The 12,354-nt window shown below is 46.0% G+C and overlaps 1 protein-coding gene across 19 annotated transcripts in view; it reads right to left on the bottom strand.

Annotated features, from left to right (window-relative positions):
• SNAP91 (synaptosome associated protein 91) overlaps positions 1–11,216 on the bottom strand; it is a 70,004-nt gene extending 58,788 nt beyond the window's left edge. For 10 of the 19 annotated variants that reach the window (XM_057412426.1, XM_057412420.1, XM_057412427.1 and 7 more), the window contains exons 1-2: positions 10,525–10,859; positions 9,756–9,918 (exon numbers count right to left, since the gene is read on the bottom strand). In XM_057412426.1, coding sequence (XP_057268409.1) covers positions 9,756–9,885 — 130 coding nt within the window. In that variant the 5' untranslated portion in view covers positions 9,886–9,918; positions 10,525–10,859. Of the gene's footprint in view, positions 1–9,755; positions 9,919–10,524; positions 10,860–11,062 lie in introns of those variants that run through there. The other 9 variants (XM_057412417.1, XM_057412422.1, XM_057412425.1 and 6 more) reach the window with 3 other exon arrangements.
• Between the last annotated feature and the right edge of the window lie 1,138 nt (positions 11,217–12,354).

Here is a 12,354-nt window from a genome sequence, read left to right as displayed (position 1 = left end):
ACCATGCCACCCAAGGCTCTGTCCAGTCTGGCCTTGAACACTGCCAGGGGTGGAGCATTCACAACTTGCCTGGGCAACCCATTCCAGTGCCTCACCACCCTCACAGTTAAGAACTTCTTCCTTATATCCAATCTAAACTTTCCCTGCTTAAGTTTTAACCTGCTACCCCTTGTCCTATCGCTACAGTCTCTAATGAAGAGCCCCTCCCCAGCATTCCTATAGGCCCCCTTCAGATACTGGAAGGCTGCTATGAGGTCTCCACGCAGCCTTCTCTTCTCCAGGCTGAACAGCCCCAACTTCCTCAGCCTGTCTTCATACAGGAGGTGCTCCAGTCCCCTGATCATCCTCATGGCCCTTCTCTGGACTTGTTTCGTGTCCTTTTTATGTTGAGGACACCAGAACTGCACACAATACTCCAGGTGAGGTCTCACAAGAGCAGAGTAGAGGGGCAGGATCACCTCCTTTGACCTGCTGGTCACGCTCCTTTTGATGCGGCCCAGGATACGGTTGGCTTTCTGGGCTGCAAGTGCACACTGAAGCCAGCTCATGTTCATTTTCTCATCAACCAACACCCCCAAGTCTTTCTCCACAGGGCTGCTCTGAAACTTCTCTGCCCAACCTGTAGCTGTGCCTGGGATTGCTCCGACCCAGGTGTAGGACCTTGCACTTGATATGGTTTGACATCTTCATTGATGATCTGGATGAGGGGATTTGAGTGCACCCTCAGTAAATTTGCGGACAACATGAAGGCTCTGCAGATGGATCTGGACAGGATTGACAGGTTGTGGTCAGTGGTATGAGGTCCAAGAAGGCAAAGTCCAAGAAGGTCCTGCACTTCGGCCACAACAACCCCATGAAATGCTACAAGCTTGGAGAAGAGTAGCTGGAAAGCTGCTTGGTGGAAAAGGACCTGGGGGTGCTGGTTGACGGTCACTGAACATGAGCCAGCTTGTGCCCAGGCAGACAAGAAGGCCTGGCTTGTATCAGAAATAGCGTAGCCAGCAGGGCCCGGGCAGTGATCATCCACCTGTACTTGACACTGGTGAGGCTGCACCTCGAATCCTGTGTTCAGTTCTGGGCCCCTCACTACAAGAGACATTGAGGTGATGGAGTGGATCCAGAAAAGGGCAACAAAACTGCTGAAGGGTCTGGAGCACAAGTCTGATGAGGAACGGCTGATGGAACTGGGGGTGTTTAGTCTGGAGAAAAGGCGGCTCAGGGGAGACTCTGTTGCTCTCTACAGCTACCTGAAAGGAAGTGGTAGTGAGGTGAGGGTCAGTCTCTTCTCCCAGATAACAAGCAATAGGCAAGAGGTAACAGCCTCCAGCTGTGCCGGGGCCAGGGGGAGCGGGGGTAGATTGGATACTAATTAAAAATTCTTCACAGAGAAGGTGATCAGGCACTGGAATAGGCTGCCTAGAGAAGGGGTGGAATCACCATCCCTGGAAGGAAGTGTTCAGTAACTGTGTAGATGAGACCCTCAGTTACATGGTTTAGTGGTGGTCTTGGCAGGCCTGGGGTAATGGTTGGATTTCATGATCCTAAAGGTCTTTTCAGCCTAGCTGATTCTATGATTCTGTGTATCCACAAAATCTCCTCTGCAAGAAACAGTGTAACACATTTGAGTTTTACCAATAGCTAGAAAAACAGAGCCTAGGAAAGGCAACCAACTGACACACTGCCTCAGCTCAAATGACCAGGGTACAGATTACACAAATACACAACATTAGCATGAAACCAGGACTTTTCAGCATCCAATCCCTTTCATTAAACTAAGTTAAGATACAGATGGAATCTAGAATAAAGCATGAGATCACGTTATCCTAGGCAGGCAGAAGGAACAGAAGAGTATTTAGACTTGGTTTGTCTGGAAGTCAGTGGTAATACAAAGCACTGCCATTTCCTATACTGTGCCTACTACTAAGTGTCAAGCCTCAGACGCCCAGTGGATGCACCATTTGTAAGCAGCCTAGAAAACACTGTTCAAGTATTCCACCTACAGTCACGGTGACATTTCAAGGCTGATGTCCGATACCATTTGTGACACTAGTCCAGATTGCTGCCATATTCCATGTCTTAGTGAACTACAGCTCTCAACTGCTTCAACAAATGTGTTGCACAATCTAAAGAGAACTTTCAATGAACCCAAGCATCTTATTGGCTACCAGCTATGACTGTTGAATATACCTCTGAGCTCACCCATGCAAAACTTGTTTTGTACTGATTTTCAGTGTTTTCAAGCAGCTCTGCAGAAGTAAATGTGATCAAAGCAGCAAGATTAAAAGTACTGAAAACAGCTTTAAGGTTCAAGTATGCATTTTGCAAGACTCGCAAAAAAGCAGACTTAACTATACTCCGCAAAGGGACAAGCTAGCCTCTGCCAAGTTTTCTGATTGCCTTCTAGCAATTGCCAACATCTGGGGTTTTTTTTTTTTCAGATATTATTTAAGCCACCAAGCTCTCATCCAAGCAAAATTTTGGGCAGTACAAAAATCAAGCCACCATGCCGAGTCTGCTGGGGTGGGATACTCTGATATCAACTTACCAATGAAGCTTCACACTGCAGTCTTGCTGGTACTGCTGACTCAGAGGAAAAAAAGTACTGCTGGAAAACCCTGTGCTACAGATCACTGCCTGCAAAGCTACTAAGAAGGCTTCTTTTACCACATCATTTAGTGTGAGTTCAGGGTTCAGCCCCATGCTAGATGACCCAGTCTTTCAGCACATTTGATGTCCTGTGCCAAGATTCAGATCCTGATTTCCTGGCTTGCTTTATTCCTTGCTTTTTAGTGTTCATGGTACTCAAAACTCCTCTCTCTAAGGCAGGCAGAATATTGTTCCTAATCTGCCTGCCACGTGTTGAAGATTCAAGTTTCATCTGACACTCACTGGTAAGACTACTCTATTTCCCTCAGGCACACACCAGAACTTGTGCTTTACCCACACTGTGATCTGTGACTTGAAAAGAAGCTCCAAAAAAGAACAGGGCATGTTCACTTAATGATACTGTTTGGTACCACTGACTCATCTTTATAGACTATAGTAAGACTAAGGGAAGGGATATAATGCCATCCCCCACAAGCCCAGTTTTCTCACTCTCTGAAACATAGGGGCCAGCTCCTTCAGCAATACCACAGCTGACTGAGGAAGGTCCCTCTTTTCTTTGGGGTACATTGAATGCACATGGCAAGGGTTTTTTGGGGGAGGGGAAGAACACTGCAGCTGTGACCTCTGAGAACAGGGGTCTCCTCCACAGACTGTAGGGGATATCTGCTTCAGCACCATGGAATACTTTCTGTGCCACTTCCCTCTGCTATTTCTCACTTTTTCCTTCCTCTGCCTGTCCAGTGTTTTCGGCCCTTTCTCAAGTATGCTTTCCTGGAGGTGCCATAAGCTTGGTGGATGGGCTCAACTGTGTCCAGTGGCGGACCCATTGTGGAACCAGCTGCATCTGGCACAGAGGATTCCCTGTAAGGGTGGTGAGGCACTGGAATGGGTTGCCCAGGGAACTTGTGAATCCTCAGTTCCTGGCAGTGTTCAAGGCCAGGTTGGACAGAGCCTTGGGTGACATGGTTTAGTGTGAGGTGTCCCTGTCCATGGCAGGGGGGGGTTGAACTAGATGATCTTAAGGTCCTTTCCAACCCTAACTATTCTATGATTCTATCTCTTCTCACAGTGGCTGCCCTTGCAGCAAATCCCTTGCCATGGATACCCAGTACCAGGGGAAGGTAGTAAGGTAGGAAGAGCAAAGTAGTCTCCAGTATCCTGAACACAGGCAGAAAAATACTAGAAGCAGGTGTGCTTTTGCTGTACTACCATTACTTCAGAAGTGGGGACAAACTGGGCAGTAAATTCTCCTCTTTGGCTACTAGCTTCTCCATCCAGCAAGAATTAAGGAAGAGAAGTAGCACCCGAAATGCTCTATGCCCTTCAGAGTTATCCTGACTGACATCTACCTTTAAGCACTTCACAGGGCAGAGACACAGAAGCATGGACCAACCACACCAACAGACCATTTTCTTGGAGATTTCACAGAACTCCTCACTATTGGGACAGGCTCAGATACGGTACACACAGAAGATGGAGAGTTTAAGAGCCAGGCTGAAAAACCAGAGGCATGGGTCAAATCAAACCACAGGAAACCAAACTCTACATTTGTTTATTTGTTTAAAAGAAGTTAAATTGCTGCCACCCAGGATCTACAGGAGTAACACTATGAGACTATTATGAAACATATTCAACTACTTAGTAGTTAATCAGGTTAAAACTATGGAGTGGTCACTGTCATACTGACCATCTCATGAACAAAGGGCCTCAAAGAAGCATATAGCTACTCCATTTTTGAGGTCTACCCACAGAAGTCAGTACACCAGAAAGACCCGACTTATCCCAGAACTTGTCATCCATGACCTTGACAAAGCATGTTTAACAGAAGGATCTTGATGACTCCTGAAAACTAACATATGCCTTCAGCTGAGGAAAAGCCAAGAGTGGGGGGAAGGGTAGGACTAGTCAATCTAGCTTTATCAAGTTACAGTGTTTGGATGAAAAAGTTTAATATTACACTGTCTACCCACTCTTCTGTTTCCTCATTCTCCCTTTACTTTCCTTAGGCACTGTACCATAAGAAGACTTAGAACAGCTCAGATGCACAAGATCAAGTGATCCTGCCCTGTTTCAACCTTCGTATCTTAACATGAATTCAAACTTCCACCCAGCTTCAAACATATTTTGAAAAATTATCAGTTAGCAAAGTATTAGTTTAATTAAAGGACAGCTTTCTCTTGTTACTACACATGCTTTAAAAACAGTATAGGACCAGGGGAAACTGAAAGTTAATGCCATTGACATACTCATGATCAACTAATTTAAAAAGCCTTATTAGCTCCCTTTACCCATGACAGACCTTTCTACTCCTATTCAGGGATCCACATACCTCTGAATGAAGTGAGTTTTCAGTCCCATTTTGGGAAAGAACACGGAAGAAGCACACAGAAACAGAGACTGATGGCAGGTCCTTTTACACACACACACACACACACACACACACACACACACACACAAATGTGCTAATCCAACATCAAACAAAGAATTAAAGAAAACAATTGCTTGCTGGGATTTTTTCTTTTCAGGTGTGAAAGAAATTCATTGGGGTGACAAGGAGGAGTTCACAATCTAGAATACACCCCAGCTGTGACAAGTAAAAACAAGACACTATATTACAGCTGATCTTTAATGCTAACTTTTAAATAAGTCAGTTCTCTCGTACATGGAAACCCTGACAAATTACTGTAATACAAGATACAGTGAAACACACAAAAGTAGTTTCATCGGTAAAGTGCAAAGGATTATGCCCAGTTTGTACAGGGACTCCTTTCTTGGTAAGTTTCTTGAAGGTACTTCCCTGGCTGTGAAGATGGTGTCACCCAGCCTGCAGAGCAATGCAGTCCTTGTATGTCTGCACTGCTCCCACTAGGAAAGGGCCCCGAGTGCCAACAGACTTGGAACACTCCCCAGATCACTTCAACAACAAACAACTTATGAAATACACATCCAAGCTAACCTTAATAGTCACTGAAGTCTAGTGAGTCAAAATAGCTCCACTGACCCCCACCTCTCCCAAAAACACAGACATATTCCTCATGAATGAAGCAGACTAGACTAAAACCTGTGAGATGTAGCAACTTTACTCAGCCTAGAAAAAAAGCTTAACCCATTACTTTTGGTCAACAGCTAGCTCTGTTTTAACACTAGAGACCACCATGACTCAAACTTGTTAGGTCATCCCCACAGTTTGCAGGAGAAAGTCAAGGCAATGCAGAAACAAAACACCAACACCAGCCCTGCAGTTCAGTTACCAGCATGAATTAGACTATAAATTTTCTTTTAGAGCCTTTGTTTGTCAGCCACATACAAAATGCAAAACTAGACTTAGGATGGAAAGACATTACTACACATACATGGGTCATCTCCATAGACACAGAAAATCAAGTCCTGATTTTCATCCGCTTTGTTTCCACATTTCATGAAAATCTTCCAGCTCTTGATGAGCCCTCCAGAAGGGCCTTCTACCTTATGAGAATTATTTTGAAGAAGTAAGGAGGCATCACATGGCATTTTAGAATACACAGCCCAGAACTTTCTCCTGCTGCAAAACAATTCACTCAACAGAATAAGTCAAGGAAAATCCCAGCCATTTTGATCATTTTCAGAATCAGGAACTTGTTACAACCAACTACAGATGCAAGAGCCTCACTGGTTTCCAACTCACTTCCCCAAATGAAAGCTTGACAGTCTGTTTCTGACAAACATCCCTTATAAAAGGAGCTGAGTTCAGGTCTACCTATTTTTCCCTCATCTATTGTGTGCTTTAACAGTTGAAAGTCAAGTTATTTCCTTCCTCCAAAAGCTCCTCCCTGTTGATTCCACCAGTCAACCCCATCCGAGGCTGGAAGCTGCCTTTTACTTGCCCAACACAATTAAACCCTTGGTGTAGCCTTAACCCATCTTTCAGAACAATTCCGAGATTGAAACTTCTATGCTGTGCACTAGGATTACATTCCCAGCTGTATATAAGCACAGCTTATACACTGTTAACGTAGCCCATTTACTTCACCCACCCACTCTGCAATGGCACTTCTCACTGCATCAAAATCAAGTTGCTAATCCCCACTTCTTCACGGGGATACCTCCCTCATTTGCAGTATCTAACTGTAATTTATTTAACACAACCTGGTGAGCCTAAGGAGATGAATACATATTACTGTGGTGACTTTACGACATGATTTGGTTACATCCAAAAGGGTCAGAGCTCTAACATGCCAACTGCAACTGCAACAGCATGCCCAAACCATCCTAGATTTACATTCCATTTTTCCCCCCACAGGGACTTGGGAAATGCATTTAATGCCACCTGGTACTACTCCCAGCAGTTGCTGGAAATTTCCCAGCAATTATTCCTGTATATGATAGCAACCTAATCATACTTCAGTACTTCTTTGCATGACAAGCCTGTGCAGCACGAAGAGCCAAAGGACAGCCACCTCACAATATCAATATTAATGCCTGTATTTGAAATCTACACAAGTACAGAAAACTACACAGAGGTAAACACTTAGCAGCTCAGTTTTTGTTCACAGAAGACATTCATTCTGTTCTCTCCCTTCTTCACATGCATGCACTCATACCCAAATCATGCTTTTTATTCCTCAGAGCAAATTCCCTCTAAGCAGTACTCACTAAAAAAAGAACCAAACCTAAACCAAACAAAATACCCACCCCCACACCTTGTCATTTATCATCTTTCCATAACCCTCTGTAACTAACATCTTCTGCAGAAAACAGATGAGTACAGGCATCATTGTGTCTGTCCTCACATGACTACTTAATTCATGCTAAACAGTTGATCTCTCCATTTAATTTACAAAGCTCAGTTGCTAAGCAGGGCAGTGGAAGATAGGCTGTGTGGCCTGACACCTGGCCACTATGACACTAAATAAAATTATGGTGTTCCCCAAGGACATAGAACCCCTACACCAATAGTAGAATTACAGCTCTTCATAAAGCTTCACTCCAACCACTGCTCTCTGGTACCTGAAGTTTTGTCTAAATCCTTCACAGCTTGACTCAAACCTCATCTTAAGGCATTGGCAAGTTTTACCTTTCGTTCCCTTCTCCACATCTTCCAATGTTATTTATCCAAATTGAGAGGCAGCCATGTAGCTGGGCACTACCTTCACCTAGCAGTACCTCCTGCATACATGGGGGCATTGCTCTTTCAGAGGATAAACTTGTAGTTTACTCCCTCATTACAATATATAAAGCCCATTTTAACACTTGTCCACAAGATATACATCAGAGTTCAAGGAACTGCCTTTCAATTTATAGTTATGGGAAGCCTCCAGTTTAAGAGCCTGAGAATATTTTTTTCTTTTCAAGCATGAACCTGATGTTCATTTTTGTGGATGTCTGCAACCTTATGTCCACAATTTTGAATGTGCGTATTTCCCACCGACAAGATTCTCTTTAATACCAGATAGTTAAACCCTCAACTGTCACATGCAGCTTGTAAAATAGAAAGAAAAATAAACAGGGATATATCTTGCCAGGAAATGAGAATTTCTCTTCCTCTTGTGTGTCTCACATGCAGGTGGGCATGAAATTGCATGGAATGCTACCAGCTTCAGTCTCCCCCACATGCTAATATTGCTACTTCAGAAAATGCATCAATATCCAAACACAATCCCTTTCCAGACCTTAATATAGCACCTGCCTATTTAATCCTGTCTATTCCAGACAGTACTTTCATTTATATGTATACACACGTGTGTGTATAAATACATTCAAGAGTCACAGCATGCTCTTAAATACATGAGCTATGCTTTTTTTTTTAAGCTAAAGGTTCTAGTATCAGATACAGCAGGACAATCCACACACAAACTCCAGATTAAGAAGGGTTGATAGCTACCAAACACAGAAGACATCAGTAACCACGATGATTTTTTTGAAATATACAAGAAAACAAGAGAGAATGTATGGTGATATCAGGACCACCGATCTATTTAAACATCGGTGTAGACTCGAGTCAGTCTTCAATCGATGCTGCTCACATCAGCATCTCTTAGAAACACATACATGAGTATTCAGATATACTGGAGGAACAACATGCCGTTTGCCACTTCAAGCGTTAGCTATGAAGTCATTAGAACTGAAATCTGGAACTATTTTCCAGAAGTAACAGTACCTCCTTTTAAGAAATACAACATCATCAGAATTGTACTTACATGCACCTGCACCAGCATTACTTAGTAATGGACAGCTTGGTATAAAACCTGCTTTTCTTTACTTGAAGATATTTCGTACCATGTCCAAAAAAAAACAAAAATCCAATGGGAAAAACACTTAACTGGGACAGTAAAACTTGCCGTTTGATCTACTGAGCTCAATGCTGGACACAGTTGGTAAACAAGGCCAATTAACATGGTGTTAATTAAATTACTTCACCATTCTACTCCTTGATGTCTCCAAGCAGGGACCAACAGTTGAGTGGGTTGAAAAGAAATGAAATTGACAAGACAAAACATCACTAGCTCATTGTTTTCTATGAAACATTTTGACTTCATCATTGCTTTATGAAGTCTGGAATAGATCATAAATCTATGATACAAAGCCACCAGCCACCTTCAATGAAATGTGATGCAAACTGTTGGCAGCCTGTGAAGTTTCTGTCACATATTTGGTACCTCAGCACAACAGGCTTTAAACTCTCCATAGGTTCCTCAATCTACAGCATAGTGTTATCCAAGTGCCTTGTCATTTAAGTACACCATCACCTGAACATCTTCACAAGTCTGCTGTGGGGACCACCAAACTCCTGACAGTGCTTGGCCAGCTCCTGAAGTAGCACTGATGACTCTGCCTAGCTTAATCCTGACTAAAGTAGCCGTGACAAGTGCATGTCCATTTTGCCCTGTGCCAAATTCCCTCCCATCTTCCTGTGCCCCTGTTCCACTTCACACTGCCTTCCTGGATAAAAGGCAAGAGGTCATAAGGAAAAAAAAAAAAATGGCCGAAAAAGCATCATTATGCAATAAGAGAAGAAATGCAATAATAACTCATCCTCTCATGGAGATTTCTCATAACCCTTATGGTTCGAAAGCATGACAGTCAGGCAGCCCAAAGGCATTCTAAGCGGCCCGGCAGTCAGTCTCCTTCACCCTGGGCCTTCGCTGGGGAAACATAAAAGGGGTGCTCACAGTCCAGGTGCTTCTTCTTGGGCCCCATCACTTCATGCGTGGTGGCCTTGCAGACGGCTCTGGCTACGGCAGATCCCGTAACGCTGTACTGAGCAGCTGCGATGCGATCTGTCAGCGTCTGACCCGACATCTTCGACTGGCGTGCCTGCTGCTGCTGCCTGCTCTGCAGAGGCGGAAAACACGGGAGGGGAAGGGGAGATTCCGGGTTTATCGCCGACGGGAGGCGGGGGCGCGCAGAGACATACACACGCACGGACACACACGCACAATGGTCCTTCAGGCAGCCCGGCCCTTCCCGAGGAGCAGCCCCCCGCCCCGTTGTGTAAGCCTTCGCCTCCCTAGAAGCCGCCTAGGGCAAAAATAATATAGGGTATTTTAGATGCTTCGGGGAAAGGATGAAGGGGAAATAACGATGGGAGCAGAAGGAGGCTACACATAAATAGCGTGCGATGCCGCGGGAGCCGGGGGAAAGAACCCCCCCATACACACACACCTGCTCCGGCAGCGCCCGCCCCCCGAGCCGGCCCGCGGAGGAGCCACCGCCGCGCCCCGGCCCAGCCGCAGAGCCCGCCCCGCCGCCTCCCCGATGGGAGATTATGGCACCGTTGCGCCATGTTATGCCCCCCCGGTGCCTCCCCCCACCGCCACCCCCCGGCCCCGGTGGGAAGCGGGGCGTCGCTGATGCGGCGGCACCCAGCGCCATGCAGCAGCCCGGGGCGGCGCGGGTCTGCGAGGGGAGAAAGGGATGAAGTGACTGCCAGCGGCCGACCTGTCAGTGCGTCCTTCCCTCCCGTCCTCCTGCCGCTGCTCCGGGGAGGGCACCGCCGCCTCCCACCGCTCTGCCGGCTACCGAGGCGCCCCACGGTGCAGCCCTCCCTTCCCTCCCCCCAGCCCCGATAGCCCCAGGTGCGGGGCGGGCTGTCCCTTCCGGACGCCGCCGCCGGGGATGCGCTGGGTGTCCACGCCCGGGAGCCGCCGCTGCTGATGCTGCTGCTATTTCCAGCCGGCGGCTTAATCCTCCCGCAGCCTAATCCCCGCGCTACTGCCGCAGCAGCGCCGCCCCTACCCCGGTGCAGAGGGCGGGACGGAGCGGAGAAGAGAGGAGAGAAGAGAAGCAGACCGGCGCTACGGCTGCCGCCGCAGATCGGTGGCCTGGCGCAGTCAGGTGACCCGGTGCGGTCGGGCCGCCCGGTACCGCGGGGCAAAGCCCTCTTCCACCGCCGCGCCTCTTAAAGGGGACGCCCCCCGCCCGCCCGTTCGGTGGGTGTGCGACGAGGCGCGGCCCGGACAGCCACCCCGTTCCACACCTCGCCTGCCGCTTCCCGGGGGTGCTCCCACCGGGTGCTGCTGCCGGTTGAGGATCCGCGGGGCCCGGAGGCTGGGGAGGGTGGGAGCCGAAGCCACTGATACGTCCCCTGTCTGCAGTGTGGTCCTGTGGTTAACGCTTAAAATAATACACAGAGGGATCTTAGAGCTGCATGTGCACTAGATTTCTCCAGAATCTTTCTATGATGTTGTTATTGTTGTCAAAGATGCCTGAAGTATGTCCCCAGAAGGGCTTGCTTTCTATTATTCAAGCTATCCTAAAGGTGTTGGTTACGACACAGCGCTATGCTAGGAACGATACACTGCCACAATTTTATCGTGTAAGTGAAGCCTAGTGGAGTGATCTGTGGAGTACTGAGAAATGCGGCGCACATCTATTACCATAAATTGGCTGAACTTAGTTCTGGGGTAAAGTGATATAAGTGGGTGGGGTCTAAATGAAACGGTGCTGGTAGGGATTACTTGGAGCTGCCATTTGAACAGATTTCAGAAATCGATGTGAACGCCTATTATTAATTAGCTGAAGAAAACGGTATGTGCAGTGCGTGTGAAGTGATAACTGGGTTGGTTTTGTGTACAAAGACATACAGTATCGGTTTCATTTATTCTGCCGGGAGCAGAATACTGAAGAAGTATTGTGGTCTGTGACAGTATGAAACAGCAGCTTTTTTACTACTTCTTTTTTTATTTTTCTTTTCCTAATAACCAAGAGATTTTAAAGTTCTAGGTAGCCTGAATGCCTGGGAATCCTGTTAAAACAATGCTCAAAAGTTCAAGTTACTGTTTCTATGGAAAATATCTTCCAAATTAACTGTTCAAATGGTGCCTGGGTCCATTGAAGATAAGCGTTTGAATTTTTAGGCTTTCAGTATTGGTTAATTTTAATTTTTGCAGAGCAAATAGAGACTTTTTGATTTCAAGAATCAAATGTTTTCTCAAATACAGTGTTTGAATAGGGAGAGGGATTTAATTTCATAAAAGATGTAAAGCGTACATTGATGACTGTTAGCAATAAGTCTTAGGGGTCTGCAAACTTTGAATGTTCCCATTGGGTGAGACGCTCATATTCAGATAGCAAGAACATGTCTGTGCCTCTCAGCTCTATTGAGCAAAAGAATAAACACCTGAGTTGCACAGAAAGATAATGGAACACTGTGTTCCTCAGCGTTACTATAGCCTACTGTTCAAGTACAGGCAAATTTTAGTGATATTTAGAAACTGTGTTTCATTTACCACAGAAATGTTAACTTCCCTTTCTAGAAACTCATCATTA

Source organism: Pezoporus wallicus, unplaced genomic scaffold, assembly GCF_028554395.1.
Source record: "Pezoporus wallicus isolate ANWC-B61680 ecotype Strahan unplaced genomic scaffold, APGP_CSIRO_Pwel_v1 contig_4788, whole genome shotgun sequence".
Lineage (NCBI taxonomy): Eukaryota > Metazoa > Chordata > Aves > Psittaciformes > Psittacidae > Pezoporus > Pezoporus wallicus.
This window is presented reverse-complemented; position numbering and strand designations above follow the sequence as displayed.